Source organism: Egretta garzetta, unplaced genomic scaffold (assembly GCF_000687185.1).
Source record: "Egretta garzetta isolate BGI_Z169 unplaced genomic scaffold, ASM68718v1 scaffold319, whole genome shotgun sequence".
Lineage (NCBI taxonomy): Eukaryota > Metazoa > Chordata > Aves > Pelecaniformes > Ardeidae > Egretta > Egretta garzetta.
The window spans coordinates 387,416-402,868 of record NW_009260769.1 but is presented as its reverse complement, the minus strand read 5'-3'; the positions used below and the strand labels follow the sequence as shown (position 1 = coordinate 402,868).

Below are 15,453 nucleotides of genomic sequence, written 5' to 3'. Positions count from 1 at the left end.
GTCAGTCGGCTCCTGTTGATCTGGCGGCCTGTAGTAGACACCAACCACCAGGTTCCCTTTGTTGCCTCTCTCTCTGATTCTTACCCATAAGCTTTCGACCTGCTTGTGGCTATTCTTCAGGGTCAGCTCTTCACACTGTAATGATTTCTTGATGTAAAGGGCAACACCTCCGCCCCTCCTTCCTCGCCTGTCCCTTCTGAACAGCCTGTAGCCATCAGTAGCTACATTCCAGTTGTGGGATTCATCCCACCAAGTTTCCGTAATGGCAGTCAGGTCGTAAGATCCTTGTAGATCTTTAGCTACAAGTTCCAGCTATCACTAGTGTGGTGCCTGCCTAATTTAATGGATCTGCTCTTGACTGCTGAAGAAAACTAGCTTAGAGACTCCCAAAGTATCTGATATTAACATGGGAAAAATAAAGGTTTAACTAAGTTTAATGGCAGCTGTCTTGCTGGAAAATCTACAGCAAGCTTTTAGAAAGTCGGTATTTCAAAACAGGGTTTTTTGTTTGGGAGGTTGGGAAAGAGCATGTTTTATGTCATCAGCTTCTCTTATCAGAATAAAGGGAGTATAAAACATTTAATGGAATAGGCTAAGGTGATGTAATTTTAAAGCTAGAACACAGCCACAGGATCCAAGTCCGGAGGCATCCTGCCCTCTCTGGGCAGTCGGTTTCTGTGTTTGACTGCCACAATGGTGAAAATTCTCTTTCCTGTGGCCTGTTGGAATTTCCTTTGCTGAAACGTATCTGTTGCCTCTCATCCTGCTGCACACCTCTGAGAAGAGCCTGCCTCTCTCCTCTCTAGAACCACCCTTTAGATAGCTGAGGGTAGCAGTTAAATTATCCCCTAGCCTTTTCCTCTCCAGGCTGAACAAACCCAGCTCCCTCAGCTGGTTCTCATACATAATGTACTCTGGATGCCAGCCCTCTTGGTATTCTTCCATTGGACTTGCTCCAGTACTCAACGACACAGTCTCGCAGAACATCCAAGCTAGGATGTTATGGTCTAGGTAGGCGAGAATCCTGGCTCAGAAGGCAGCGTTTAATGGTTTGTACTTTCACCTCAGGGCTGATTACAGAGTTCCTCAGGGGTCTGTTCTGGGACCCATTCTGTTTAATGTCTTTATGACATGAAATTCAACACGGACAAAAAGCAAAGCCCTAACTCTGGGAGAGGGTGATCTCCTGCAGGGCTACAGGATAAAAAGGACCTGGGGTTCCTGATGGGCTAACCCTGAGACAGCCTAATATATTGTGTTAGCAGGAGTGTAGTCAGTAGATCTAAAGAAGTGATTATTTGCCTTTGCTCTGCACTTGCTAGAGCCGATCTGGAGTAGGGCACTCATTTTCGGATTTCCCAGTAGAGGCAAATTGTTGATAAAGTGGAGTGACTTCATCAGAGGCTGCCAAGACAGCCAGGGGACTGGAGCACTTGCCCTATGAGTTGAGACTGAAGGAACTGGGCTTGTTTAGTCCAGAGGAGAGAAGCCAGACTTCAGTACCTACAAGGAAGTTACTGAGACTATGGAGCCAGGCTATTTATTGAGGCGCACAGAGGCAAGGATCATAAATTGAAAAGGGAGGTTCTGACTTGATGGAAGGAAGTAATAATTCACTATTAGGATAATTGAGCATTGGAAAAAGTTGCCCAGAGGGCTTGTGTAGTCTCCAGGCCTGGAGACTTCCAAGAACCAACTGGATAAAGTCCTGAGTAACCTGGTTTGAACTGGGTGTTGACCCTGCTGCGAGCAGGAGGCTTGGGTCAGGAGAGACCTCCTGAGGGCCCTTCCAGCCTGAGTGATTTTATGCTAGGGACATTGGCCAAGATACCTTCCTATCAAGAGACCCTAGTAGTATGTCTGTTGCTACTATTTAATATACAAGTTAGGTAAATGTTTATAATTATTGCTATACAGTAAAATATGTAATAGACAATATTTTTATAATTACTGTTTTCTGAATAATAGTAGTAGAGATTCTTGGTAGTCTGGTGTCCAAAGAAAATTTCAGTGCGATTCATTTGCTTGTCTGTGTTAGCGTTAGATGTTCTTTGCCTGTAACTCGATGCTTTTTACACTTGCACGAAGATGAAAATACAGATCTATTGAACTGGCTATGGAGAAAGAGCTCCTTGAACTCTTTTTTGGTCAGGAAGCTTCTGCAGTTGTATTTCTAGAATGATAAAACTACAAAGTCAAAAATTCACTGGTCTCACAATGCAAAATGCTGAACTGATTCTGGCTCACTTAACTAATGCCAGTTTGTTAAAAAATTCAGAAGAGGATTTTCTTAACAGGAAAACTTTGTCCAGTTGGATGTTATTTTCAGTAAGTTAGCCTTTGTCTGCACAAGTCTGTAACTTTATGCCAGCTGAGGTACTGTCATCTTCCTACAACTGGCGTAAAGCAGGTGTAAGGACTGTATTGTGCTTTTTAATTTGACATAAATTTACTCATTTGCCTATCTCTGATCCAGTTTGGATCACCAAGTGATCTGGCATTTTGTGCCTTCAGTGTTTACCTTGATGAGTGGCTCAAGTCTTTCCTCTCTATACTTAAATGATTTCATGGTGATCCTAAAACAAACAAACAAAACAAACCCACAAACTCTTAAAACCCTGATTTTGCCTTTCTGAGGTTTGCAATCACCTGATTCTGCACAGATTGACCAAGAGAGGGTGCTCAAAATCCATTCTTTACCACTAGATTGAAAACATTGCATGGCTCTCAAGTTGTGTTCAAGACGTTAGTGGGGACAGTGAATTTAAATGCTAAGGAGTTTACAAAATCAAATGAAAAAAAATAAAAAAGCAAGACTGTTGTCAGTGTTTCAAATCTCCACCGGGGAGAAAAATTACAGGAGTGTGCAGATGGAACAATACAGAAATATGCACTACCTTCCAGTTAGGATATGATTGAGTGGTTAATTCTGTGGAGTGGTTAATTGTTCTGTAACTATAATTTTTATAGTTTGTAATGATGGCATGTGATGTCAGAATAGTGCAGGCATTTACTAGATTTTGAAACCAGTTTTGAAATACTATCTTAAGCTTTTAAAATTGTTAAGTTTAATTGCAATCTTGAAGAAGCTGAGTACCTGTAGTAGCGTAGCAATAGTCAAAATGCTTCAGTTAGGAACATATGTTCTAGGTATTTAGTCTAAACTTACAATTGGAGAAGCAAGCTATGAAAGTTAGCTCCTACCAGATACAGTCTCTTGGGCCTCAGGTGTTGAAAGCAGGCGTGTTTTGGGTTTTTTGCAAACTCCATATGACTGGTAATTACAGATGTCCTCAGGATGCAGAGTATTTCCGGGAACCGTGTTTCGTTAAGGTGGCATTGTATATTGTCAAAAACTCATAGATGGATTTTAAAATTAAACTGCACATCTGTGCTCTGTAGGATATAAGAAGAGTTAGGCTTTAAATTACTGTTTGGAGAGATGATGTTTAATGCTTGTAAATTACACAGAAAAACAGTTTTTCTTGCTGCATCTTGCTTTGCTTCAGTTGAAAAACAAATTATCTCAAAAGGTAACCATTTCTTTGTGAGATTTTCTTTATAGATTCAGAAAGTATAGAGAAAAATAAGTTTTTGGGTTTTTCCTCAAATCATTCCCTGCCTGCCCTATTCTCACTGGCTCCCTTAATTCAAAAGTAACTAGTCAACATCAGGTTGTGCTCTAATTTCTGTATCACCTTACAAAGAGATCCAAGACAGATATCTTTATCTTCATTGATAATCATGCATGATTTCTTATTTCAGATCTAAAGCTTTCTTTTTGCATATAACTTTGTCTCAAATTAAAAAAAAAAAAATTGTAGGAGAATTCGTACAATAACTTCGTGTGTTTTAATTTTTAGGTTCCAGCATCAAAATTCTTGAAGATCAATTTGATGAACTAATAGTAGAGACAACAACAAAGCGTAAGCAGTGGCCTAAAAAGATACTGATGCATGCTATCCAAACCATGAAAGCGGAGCAAGAGATGTTGGTGAGTAACCTAAGGTTTTCGGAAAACCTTTGCATATAGTAGCTGCTGACCACATGTAACTTGAAGAAATAAATCATCAAATGCTGACCTTTAAGCTCCTTCCCATAGCTGCTTTTGATTCTTTGTCATATAATGAAATTGTTTCTTTGTATTAATTTGTTCTTCAGTAAAATGAGGGTTCCTACAAAGTGGTGTGACTGTGAGTGAATTGGGCCTGTGGCACAGTTCAGCAAGTTACCTAAGCAGATTGCTTCGACGTGATGACTCGGGATTTACAAGCCAGTATACACCTACTTGTCTTGTCAAATCCATGTTTCTGAAATCCTTGGCTGAAGGCTGGTTGAAATACTAAATGTTATGATACATACAGATACATTCATGTACAGTATATGACTTCTAAAAAGATGTCTTTTTAAAAGATGTCTATGTTTTCCTAAGCACTTTTTGCTGAGCTAATGACTACACAGAGTAAGTACTTTCAGTAAAGAAAGGAAGAAAAAAAAAAAAGTCATGTGGATTAATGAATAGGTGCAGTAATTTCTCTGATTTTTGACACTGAGTATAAAGTAATTACTGGCATTAAACAACCCAGTCATGTCCTTGGTTGCTAAATTTCTTTCCTGCACGTTAGGGCCTGCCTTTTTGGGGGGGGGGGGGGGGAAGGATAAGAGGCAATGGGCACAAATGGAAATGCAGGAAATTCCATTTAACCATTTACAAATAAAAATTAAAAAAGACTGTGAGGGTAGTCAAAACACTGGCACAGGTTGCCCAGCGAGACTGTGGAGTCTCCATCCTTGGAGATAGTCAAAACCTGACTGGATGAGGTCCTGAGGTACCTGCTCTAGTTGGCCCTGCTTTTAGCAGGGAGTTGGACTAGACCATCTTCAGAGCCCCTTTTCAACTTCAGCTATTCTATGATTCTATACTAAAGAAGACAGGGATTTTTTTTCTTAGAAATTTGTTTAAGAGCCTGCACTGCATTTCTGAGGACTAAAATTGACAAAAGTAAATAACTCAGTCAGGCATAGATGATTTACAGTAAGTAAAAGTGCATGGTATATCTTTGCCTTAAATCTCAGATATTTGCTAACATACTGCCTTCTGTGATCTCTGTTTTGTCAATAAGTATGTAAAACAAACAAACAAAAAAATAAAATAACCCTATTGCATAACACCAAGCTTTAACAAGACCTTTTAATCTTTCTGCAAAAGGAAGACTATGTTTTACCGGAGTCCCAGAGTGGATTAGTTATTTACAATGCCTCTCACGCTACCTTTTTTGTTGTTGTTGTTGACCTCTTCAAATTTACACCACCACAACTAGATGACTATTTTAATTAGAAGTTTCTGCAAAATATAGCAAGTTTTTCATTTATCTCTGTAAACGAAGTGGCTTTTTTTTCTCTCTCAGCTACTTCTGCGAAGGTACTAGTGGTTTCTCTGCTTTTGATTGAGGAATTTTTATGTTCTTTTTTGATCCTAGCCACTCCTGTGATGCGTGTTTTCTGAGGCATAAAGAGCAGAAGACACAGTAATTAACTGCAGTTTATCTGGAGAGAACCACTCATTTAGTGTGGTGATCTCCCTGTAATTGCCAAAGCCAGAGATCATCCTGTAGGTTTTCAGTCAATAAGTTTTGTTATGTGTGAGGATAATGCAAGCCACGTTAGTTCTTCTGCCTGGAGCTGTTACTGTAAACTGGTTAAGAAGATGTGTGAACTGTGAAAAATTTGCTCTGGTAAAACTACAGGGAGGAATAATTAACTTTCCTCCTACTTGTTTTTGGCTGAAGAAGGTTGAGGGACAGCTCCTGAAGTGGAGAAAAACATGAACTTGCAGATGATGTAACTTACGTTCCCATGTCTTTGCTTTGTTTCCTTCTTTCCTGGTAGTTACTTCTAATTCCACTGTTAATATAATTAAATATTAGTTGTACTCATTATTTATTATTAGCTAACTTCATGTCACAATTAACTAATGGCAACTCAGAAGACTCACAGAGGACCAAAGAGCCAGAGAGCCTGGTCTGTGAAGGAGAGTGTTCTTATTCATGCATAAGTAACTTCAAGGCTAGAATGTAGTCATTTAAATAGTTTTCTTTTTCTTAGCTTTTTGTCTTAATGTACAATTTGTTCAAGTTTGCTCCTCTGTGAAAGTGTACTGTTTTTGTGAATGGCTCCTTAGAAGCCAAAGCAGCTCTTTTTTCCTCAGTTGTGCAGCAGGTGGCAATGCTTCTTCCAAAATGTCTGGGTTTCAGCTTAGTTCTCGTGCTTTAATAATTAGAATTCTGCAAACTAAAGCAGGTTTTGGGGACATGTTTACAGTGAACTTAACTGTTCTAACCAGAATGCTATTTCCAGTAACTGAGTATCTATAAACTATAGCTTTAATACATTCTTTATCTAAGTAATTCCACCACCATCTCCTTGTATTAGCCTCTCTCCATTGCTCTGACTGCTATGTGTATATTAGATACCTATTAAACCAAGAGAGTATTTCAGAATTTTTCTGTTTTTTGAATATGCAGAAGCTCTACCAGCCTTTTGTAACACCAGAAGAGATAAGATCACAGCCTTCTCAAGGTAAAGATTTCGCGGTGAGGGCAACTGTACTGAGCAAACGCTGCCTACTTTACTGGCTAGCTGTAAATGTTGAAGAAGCTTTCTTTAAACTTGTTTAAAATTATTGACTGTTTAAATAATTAACTAAAATAGCTAGAAGTTTGTCATAACTGAATGTATTGCTGCATCAGTTTGTTGTACCCATTTCTCTTCTTCTAAGTGCTGCCTGCTGTTAGGCACTGTACTTAAAGGCAAAAGCTGGCCGCTGTGCGGGTTTTGGGTAGAAATTCTCACAGAGCTACCCTCAATAGGTTTTCTTACTTCTTTCCTTCACCGCTGGTGGAGGCCAGATGGGGAACTAGACGGGTCGCTGACATTATACTTTGACCGTTCTTGTGTTCCTTTTACATGAATACTAGAAATGCTTCAGTCCCTCTTCCTAATCAGTCAGTTTCTTCAGGGAATTGAAAGCAGTCCTGTAGTACTCAGTGAAGGCAGAGTTGACTGTCCTGACTTGCAAAGTTGGCATCAAATTTCATCCTGCCTGTGTCATTTGTAAGGGTTGATGAAGAAACAAAACTGCAAACAACATCCTGAGTTTGCTACATGCTTTTGAAAGATTCCTTATGCAAACTCCTTGGAACAAGGTGGTGTATTTTGCAGTAGTGATTGGGATGTGCTTTTTTGTGGCTGGCCTTAAGAAATGGAAAGTTTTGTCTTGCCTGTTCTTAAGTATTGAAAAATGACAGAATTTACCGATGCTGTTCTAAGTTGAAAACTGTGGTTACAGAACCCTCGCTATGGATTACTGTGGATTACTGCACGTGATATAACAAGCAGTGGCTGTAAAGTTTGAGAAGCTGAGCTTAATCTTCCAGTTCTCACCCTGCTGATCTGACTTCACTCCAGGCATCATTTCCTCCTTGTAAACAGGAGACCTTGCTTCCAGAAATGCCAGCCTGTGCAGGAAAACAGCTAACAGGAGCAATAGTGTCGCTTTGTATCTGGGTTTCTTTTGGTTTCTAGTATCCAGATCTATGTTTTTCTGATGTGAATTAACTACTTCTTGGAAGTTAGTAACAGCTTGCACTATGGTATTGCCTTTTTAGGTTTGGTAGCAGCAAAGTCCTAGCCAAGATAGCATAGGGTTTGTGCTGAATTTAGTATTGTGTAGTCTTTAGGAAGTTTATGTATCCCGGTTTAGCAAGTACAGTGGCCAGAAACAAAAAATGTTTAGATTACTCAACACCTTTCATTTCCTTTTTTCATTTCCCTATGTTTTGGAAAGCCTTGAACACTGAGGAATATAAAGCTGTCCATGTCAAGCTGAACTCCTGCAGGCAAATTTCATTTAACTGTGTGTCAGTCTTTCTGTATAACTGGAATAATCCAAGTAATTATTTTTACTTTTACTTAACTCCTTCCTTGCCATTTCGTAGGGTCACCAGTCTTCCAATCCCAATAGTCTACTGTAAGAATGCTTCATTAGGGACATAGCCTTCTTCCAGAGCATGTCAATTCATAGGCTTCTGTGGTGTGTTTAAAGAGGCTGCTGCTGGACTGGTTTACCTTCCAGATTCTGCATGATGGTGCATTTTAGCATCCATGTTCATACATGGATTATGTGTTCCTAAACCATGTCTGATCAGCGCACTGGGCATGCAGACTGACAATTTAACAAAACACCATCTCTTGCTGCTTACTACATTTCAGCAGGGGATCACTGTCACCCTGTATGGTAGTGACTGATTTAAATTATCTTCAGTAGCACTAATGAGGTTGGCTTCAAAGCAGAATGCTGTGTTTAACCCCTGAAGGGTTTAGGGGGTATGCACCATCTAACATTGTAGCCTACTGCAGGCACTGCGGAAACCCTACAGAAAAAAAATAGTAGTGGAGGTGAGGCTGCTTGCTTCCCGGGAGCATGCTTGCTTATCTGCTGACAAGTTTTTGTTCATGGCATAGCATTGCAGGCAGAATAATGGCGGAGAACATGCAAAACAGTTTTATAATAACTTAAAGAGCTTAACTCTTGAGTAAGGAATTACTGTTGCTTGTAAATCAATCCCCAAAAAGGTGTATTGTGTTGATGATCTTATCATATTGCTACTGCAATCAAATACGTGCCATTTTCCCCCAGTATTCTGCACCTGCTGCCTGCTTCAGTGTTCCTGAAAGCTTTTTCTTTCTTTTCTTATTAACCCAGCAGAATTAATGCAGTTTATGTTGTGTACGCTTGGTTCTTTTTTATTCTTGGTGTTAATGCTTGGTAAGTTAAGCCAGGAGAAAAATGTAGCTTTTATTGTAAAAGCTGACTTGTTGGAGCTCTAAGATTACTTTTTTTCCTCTCCTTAAAATGGGTTTCCTTCATCTCATTTTCTCTACAGTTGTGTTTATTCTCCTTCTGTCATGCATTTTTATCAAATGTAATATGAGCTTGAAAGGTTTGAAAACAGATCTGTTTGTTTGTTTGTTTTTCCTTTATAACTCTTCTCTTCCTTTACAGCAAATACTGTCTTTGTGTCTCATGTTTTGCGTAAGCTGTAGGTTTTCTAGTGAAGAACTTTGTGCCTTGCTATGGCTGAGACTGCTAGACACTATACCTTTTGAGTGATAAAGGGTAGTAATAGTAAGAGAAAACACACAAGCTGTCGTCCTCAATGCTATAATGAAGTTTATAGGTTTAAGTTTTATACAGGACTCTACTGCTTTTCTGTCTGATTTCTGAGAAGTCAATAGCAAGTATTTGGGGGAGGGAGTTAAGTTTCAGAAGTTTATTTGGGCTTTATGTTTTTCTGTAGATGCTTACATTGCAGATCTGAAGCAGGTGATGGAGAAGGCATCCGAACAGATCAGTGGAGCAATGAAGGTGAGATCTCTGTGTGCTCCAAGAGAATTTTTTGTTTGTTTGGTTGGTTTTTGTCATCTGGTAATATGTCATGAAACAGGAGTTCTAACTCATCTTGGTTATAGTTCTGTACGTAAAAAGCCTGCGTGTGTACTTTTGAAGCAAGTACGTCTTTAGGTTTGGACATCTTTAGGTTTGGACTGCTGAAGTTGTATCTGTAAAGCGTTCTCCCTCACGTGGTAGTAAGGAGGATTACCTTGTGGCTATAGGAAATACTTCTACACAGATTTTGGAACCTGCAGCATCTTTTGAAGACCTGTACAACTTCATATGGCACGTGACATTTATTACTTCAGTACCAGCCTAGACGTGGACTGTGGTCTTCCTGTGATTCTTACTCAACTTAGAGATGTAATGAAGGGATATTTAAATTTGGCATACTCTTTGCGTGGCTTCTGAGTGCAGATCCTTGGCACTGTTAGGCTGGTAGCTCTGAGTTCCCAACCTTCACCTGCCATCCTAAGGATCATCTCTGTAGACACTGAAGCTTTTGTGCCTGTCAGAATCTAATTAACATATTTCATTCATTGTAACCATTACTTTTCCCATGTAACTTGAGATACTTGGGTTTGTTTTTGCAGTCTCTCCCAGTGCTAATAGAAAGAGCGGAAGGTTTTTCCCAAGCGTTAACTTGGCAACCAACCTTGGAACTCTGCAAGCTGCGGCAAGAAGTCTTTGCTGGTTGCAAGGCAAAGGAGGAAAATAATGTCCAAAATTTCATATCACCAGGAGAAGTCACACCAACAGATGCCGATACCAGTAAAAATTCTTGTATTTTGCTAAAAAGAAAAAAAGCTGCAGATTCACCAGAAAGAAGACGCTACCCACTTCGACGGAGGAAGATTGCTCTCAGCACGTGAATTTCTTGTTTAGAATTTTCATATTGGAATCTCAGTTGTAGTCTTGTTCAGTGTGCTCAGTCTTTTTTTCTTAAAACTTCGTCTCCCCTCTAATTCAATCTATATATGGGAGCCTCCTTAATTATTTAGTCTCTGATGCTTTTAAATATTTCTATTTTTACTGTCACGCTGATGGTATATGAAAGCCTACGCATACCAGTAGCATCCGATATCCAGCAAGTATATTTGCTGATTAACTCTCTTTTTTTGCTCTTTTGTTACAGCATTTAGCTTGAGTCCTCATGCTTCTCAGAGTTTGTACACATGCTTTACGTATGTGGGCAGTCTTTTAGTAAACCACTAAGTGTTCATTTACATTAGGCATGTTTCTAAAGAGGTTGGAGAATGTCTAACTCTCCTAATGCACCTTCATTTATTACTGAATTGGGTGGCTTATTTTCTTTTTTTAATAAAAAAAGAAATACACACTGGAGCATATTGAAACACCAGATTTGATATGATGTTACAGTTTTTAGAAAATGCACGTGCAAATGTTACATTGGTCCCTGCTATTCTGCCTTTCCTGAATTTAGGTCAGCGGGGCTTATTTATAGTCACGTTTGTTTAAACTTGGATTTTTAGTAATTGTATGTATTTACTTGCAGCATGCCCTTCTGAACAAGGATTCCACCATCCACATCTCACCATCTGATATTTCATTTCATGTAATCCAATTATGCAGTCTGGGGGTTTCCTGGACAATATTTCTACACATTACAGGATCTTGACTTGGGTCACGTATGCATTTGTGATGTTTGACTAAACTTGGGAGATCAGTGCAGGCTACCCGTAAATGGTATTAAGTTGAGCTAGCTTACTTTTTTTTTTTTCTGTACACATTAGTACCTAGACGATTGCATGATAGTGCTAAATTGAGCATTGTGCCTTACCCATTCATAACTGTTGCTGGTTTATGATTGCATGTGCTTGCAGCAAATACATCTAATACTTGACGTATTTCTGACACAGTAAATGGAGGGTTTTTGTAGAAGCTGTATTGATGAAATGTACTGTGGTAAGGAGATGGGTCCGACTTAACGTCCGAGAGGCTGAAAGTTTTCAAGAAAATGTGTGACAGATTTTAGCATAGTTTATTTTGTAAAGATGAGCACCTGTACTGAGACTTTGTATATTTAATCATATGTAAATACTTGTTTCCCCCCGCTCTTGTATATACAAATGTGTGTTTTTATACAAAGTAAATTAAATCAATTAAGGAAGATCAAAGTTTCAGATAATGATGTCAGTTTAATCCTGGAATAGATGGTGACTGAACAGTGAGTGTACTTCAGAAGACATCTGTGTTAAATTTTGGCTCAAGTAACTGAAGTTGTTCCATTTACTGCCTTTGAACTCACAACTGTTACTAATCTCAGGCCTACAAAGCGTCCAATGTAAGAGAGGACGGGATCTGAGGGGGACTGGAGCTGTGGAATGTGAGACTGGGACCGTTTTTCACACGGCAGCTTGGTGTTGTAGTGGCTTTGAGTACGCGTGCTCCGTTGAAAATCTCCACCATGGTTTTCTTCACCAAGATCCACAGATACTCTTTTTAATCTGAGCGTTCCTAGGCTAAGATGAGCCCTGCAAGATCTTGCATGGCTACCATTAAGGTATGGGAGCATTTTCTGTGTTAATAGGAAGGTTGCCTGCTATTCTCTGCGAATAATGATAGGCAAGCACAGAAAAAAGCTAGGAATCAGCACAGCTCTTTGAAGAGGTCCCATCAAAAATGGCCAAGGTAGAACAAATGCCTTAAGAAATAAGGAGGGGGAGCACTCGGGATTAAGATTTAATAAGCAAATTAACGAATTCACCCTCCAGTGCGTGTTAGAGATTGCAGGATAGTTGGTCTGCACGGTATTTGAAGGAAGAGGGAGTAGATGCCCTGAGCTAGGCCTTGTTGGGCCTTGTTCCGTGGCCCTTGCTTCAATCGCGGTTGGGTGGAAAAAAAAAAACAAATGCATCTGGAAACACTGGCCAAGTAAATAGTGTAAAGAAGGATGAAGAAAACAAACAAGATTCCAAGTGCAGCATATAAACTATGACTTTACAGATCTCTTGACGGCTACTTCTGGCCAAGCGGCAATGGAAGGTGTCAGGGGACCTCCCTTGAAATGCAAGTTCTGTGATGAGCTAAACTCAATGCTTGAATGTTCAGCTGTTTTTCAAATGGTTATTTAAAATTCCTACAGCAAGTGATACCTACAACTAGCCATGCCTCGGATCTGCTCTTCCCACTGGCAGATATATAAGAAATACTTCATTTTTTTCCCATTCCAGTAGGCTTTTGTCCTTCAGTTAACTTTTCATAGAAATCAGCAGTGTTGTGCAAGACAAGCGTCTAATCGGGCTTCTACTGAAATGTCACAACGTCCAAACTTCTTATTTTTAACTTGGGGTGAATTGGTATTGCGTCAGGAAATGTCTGGTAGTTTTTCTTTATATAGCCTTTGGATTTTGTAAGACAGCTCAATGGTGATGGATGCTTGGGAACATTTGCAAACCGACTTTGAATTTCTTGGCTTTTGGGGGTGGGATGGAGCACCTCGCTGTTTGTTAGTGTGTACTGTCAGCGGTGTGCTCATTGCTTGGGTAGGCCATCCCTACCCAAGAAAAACTCACAGATTGGAGCAGCATCCATGCACGCTTTTGCTGCGTGTAGTTTCTGAACAAAGGGGATTACAGGGGATGGCAAGCGGCATGCAGGGAAGCTCCCCTTCCAGAAATCTTCACGTGGACAACCAACGTCTGTTTGGAAGCTTGGGCGTGCTTGGTGCTCGGAAACCCAGTTTGGGATACGTGCTGTTCTTTAGAAGAGCCACCCTGCGCTGCGTTCAGCGACTCTAGTCTGCATGTGTGTAGGCTGCTTCAGTGCTGACAAAAATCACTGATAAAGCGCCATTATAAAATGTAAACTCAGCTGACTCGACTGCTTTCTGGGCTTGTTTTCTCTCCTGCATAGAAACGCTCTGCCTTCACTGCTGCGTTACCTGGAATTACTGTGTAGGCATTTCTACAGATGTACCAGAGATAGCTTTAATACTAAGCAGAAATCAGTTCCCACAAGCAAATTTTGACTTTCCATTTCCTTTGCCACTTTGAACAAGAGCAGTCTGTATTCAGGCTCAAGGGGACCATCCTGTGACTCGTCCCATACTTGTGGGATCCTGGAAACCTTCCTCTACAGCTGCCAGGAGTTACTCAAGGGAGTAGATATTTATTCCGTACTAATAAATTCTTGGTAAGCTGCTCAGGACCCAATGCTTGCTTGTGCAGTTGCCATTAAGGGCAGCATTGCTCCTGGAACAGCATGAGGGCTCTGTGTGGGGTCAGTTCAAAGTCCCTCTGTGGAAGGGGGCTTCTTTTTTCTCCCGCAGATCACTCTGAAAGGCTGTTGAGGTATTTCGTCCGCACGGTTCACAGATTTTATTGCAAGAGAATATACCTGTTCCCTGATCTTATGAAAGTACCAGCTTCTGGTCCTGTTTATTTCAACTGTGCTTTAGCTACAAAGGCAGCAAGGAGCCCAGCGCTCTTCTTTTTAAGCAACTGTCCCAACTAAGTCTCTGCTTGTGCCCGTATTTCTACTCCTTTTCTTTAACTGCAGGATATGTAGCTAATGCAAGGTGGGACTGTTTCGAAGAAGCGGATGAGAGCAACTCACCCTCTAATGACTCACCGCCTGTCTGCCTTCCAGATGTTGCTTTGGATCCCCTCAGCTGGAGAGCGGCACTGAACCCACACCTGCCACCTCCGTGAGCACCCGCTTGGCGAGCATCCTGGCACCAGCATGTTGGATGACAGAGGAAGGGAGAAGCAAGACTGCTTTTAAAGAAACTAGGGGTCTGGGAACAGCCTGTGAGATGCTTGGGAGACCCGGGACAGTCTGGGGACACAGGTGAGGTCAGGGCGCTTTGGCGAGGGTGCCCGTCTGAGTTACAGGTCCCCATGGCCATTAGGGCGGAGAAGGCTCACAGGTGCTCGGTCCTCTGGGGTCAGAGGAGCTCCGTGAAAGCACAAAAGCAAAGGTGTGGGTAGCCTGGGAGATGGAGGCAGCAAGCTGCTCTGAGGTGGAACAGCTGGGGAGGAGCACTTCCCACTGGGGAAGCCCTGCTCAGGTTTTTCAGTAACGCTGATGGTCCTGGAGCCAACCAGGAGCCCTGTGGCAGAGCACAGGCTTTGGTTTGACTCTTGGACTCCCGGGCAGGGTGGTTCTCTCACCTTCAGCATGAACCGTCGGCCAGATTTTCCTGAAAGGATAGTCTATATTTACTCAGTTTACAAACTTTGTAACCTCATCCTTCATCTAAGCTGGATGACTCAAACTTCGGGGGAAACCAGAAAAATGGGGAAGTCTCCGATGTATTTACCTGGCGCTTTATGACTGACCGCCCTGCAGTTTGGGGGCACTTAACCCTCCCCACGTGGCCATGCATTTGCACCCATGAGTGGAGCGCAGCCGGGAGCGCACGTTAGGTGCCATACGCGAACGCATCTTACGCCAGAGCAAGGCTGTTGTTGAAGCACCCGTTGGTGCAAACACCTTCCCTTCCGAGCGGAGGGCCAAGGTAACGGTTCGATTAAAATGTAAGGCAAGGGTTTGGAGGGGTAAAAGAAGCATCGTTCAGCCTGATAAATACTCTTGACAGAACAGTCGAACAGACAGATTTTTGACTGTGGTGACTGTCTTTTCAGCAGCCCCTGTCTGGCTTCGCCTTTACAAGAAGCCTGTGGCATTTCCTTATTATTTAAAGGAACAGGGCGAGTAGCGAAAGTGAAAATCGCTTTATCCCAGCCCCGACGCCGTGTCCTCACGCCCATGAACCCCGGCTGGGCCGGCTGTCACTTCGCGGGAGCTCACGCCGCCTGTGAAAGCCGATGTCGCAGAAGCGCGGCGGGCAGGAGCGGCTGGGGGTGAGCCGGAGGAGATCTGGGGAGACGAGAAACTGCGGGGCGGTTATTTCTGCAGGCGAAAGCACGAGCATAGGGCCGCCCGGAGGGGCGCCGGGCCCAGCCTTCTCCGGGGAATTTTCAGGCAGCTCCTGCCCGGCAGCGCCGTGTCCCGCGGGTGCGGGCTTTCCCCCG

General features: G+C 41.8%; 2 protein-coding genes across 2 annotated transcripts in view; both read left to right on the top strand.

Moving 5' to 3' along the window:
• The window catches only part of NSL1 (NSL1 component of MIS12 kinetochore complex), a 17,613-nt gene extending 3,804 nt beyond the window's left edge, over positions 1-13,809 (top strand). Inside the window, exons 5-8 of the mRNA XM_035901601.1 lie at positions 3,864-3,994; positions 6,525-6,579; positions 9,360-9,427; positions 10,048-13,809. Coding sequence (XP_035757494.1) covers positions 3,864-3,994; positions 6,525-6,579; positions 9,360-9,427; positions 10,048-10,326 — 533 coding nt within the window. The 3' untranslated portion in view covers positions 10,327-13,809. The remainder of the gene's footprint in view (positions 1-3,863; positions 3,995-6,524; positions 6,580-9,359; positions 9,428-10,047) is intronic.
• A 1,378-nt stretch (positions 13,810-15,187) lies between these two features.
• Positions 15,188-15,453, top strand: part of BATF3 (basic leucine zipper ATF-like transcription factor 3) — a 4,622-nt gene continuing 4,356 nt past the window's right edge. The window contains exon 1 of the mRNA XM_035901600.1: positions 15,188-15,282. Within this exon, the coding sequence (XP_035757493.1) occupies positions 15,188-15,282 (95 nt within the window). The remainder of the gene's footprint in view (positions 15,283-15,453) is intronic.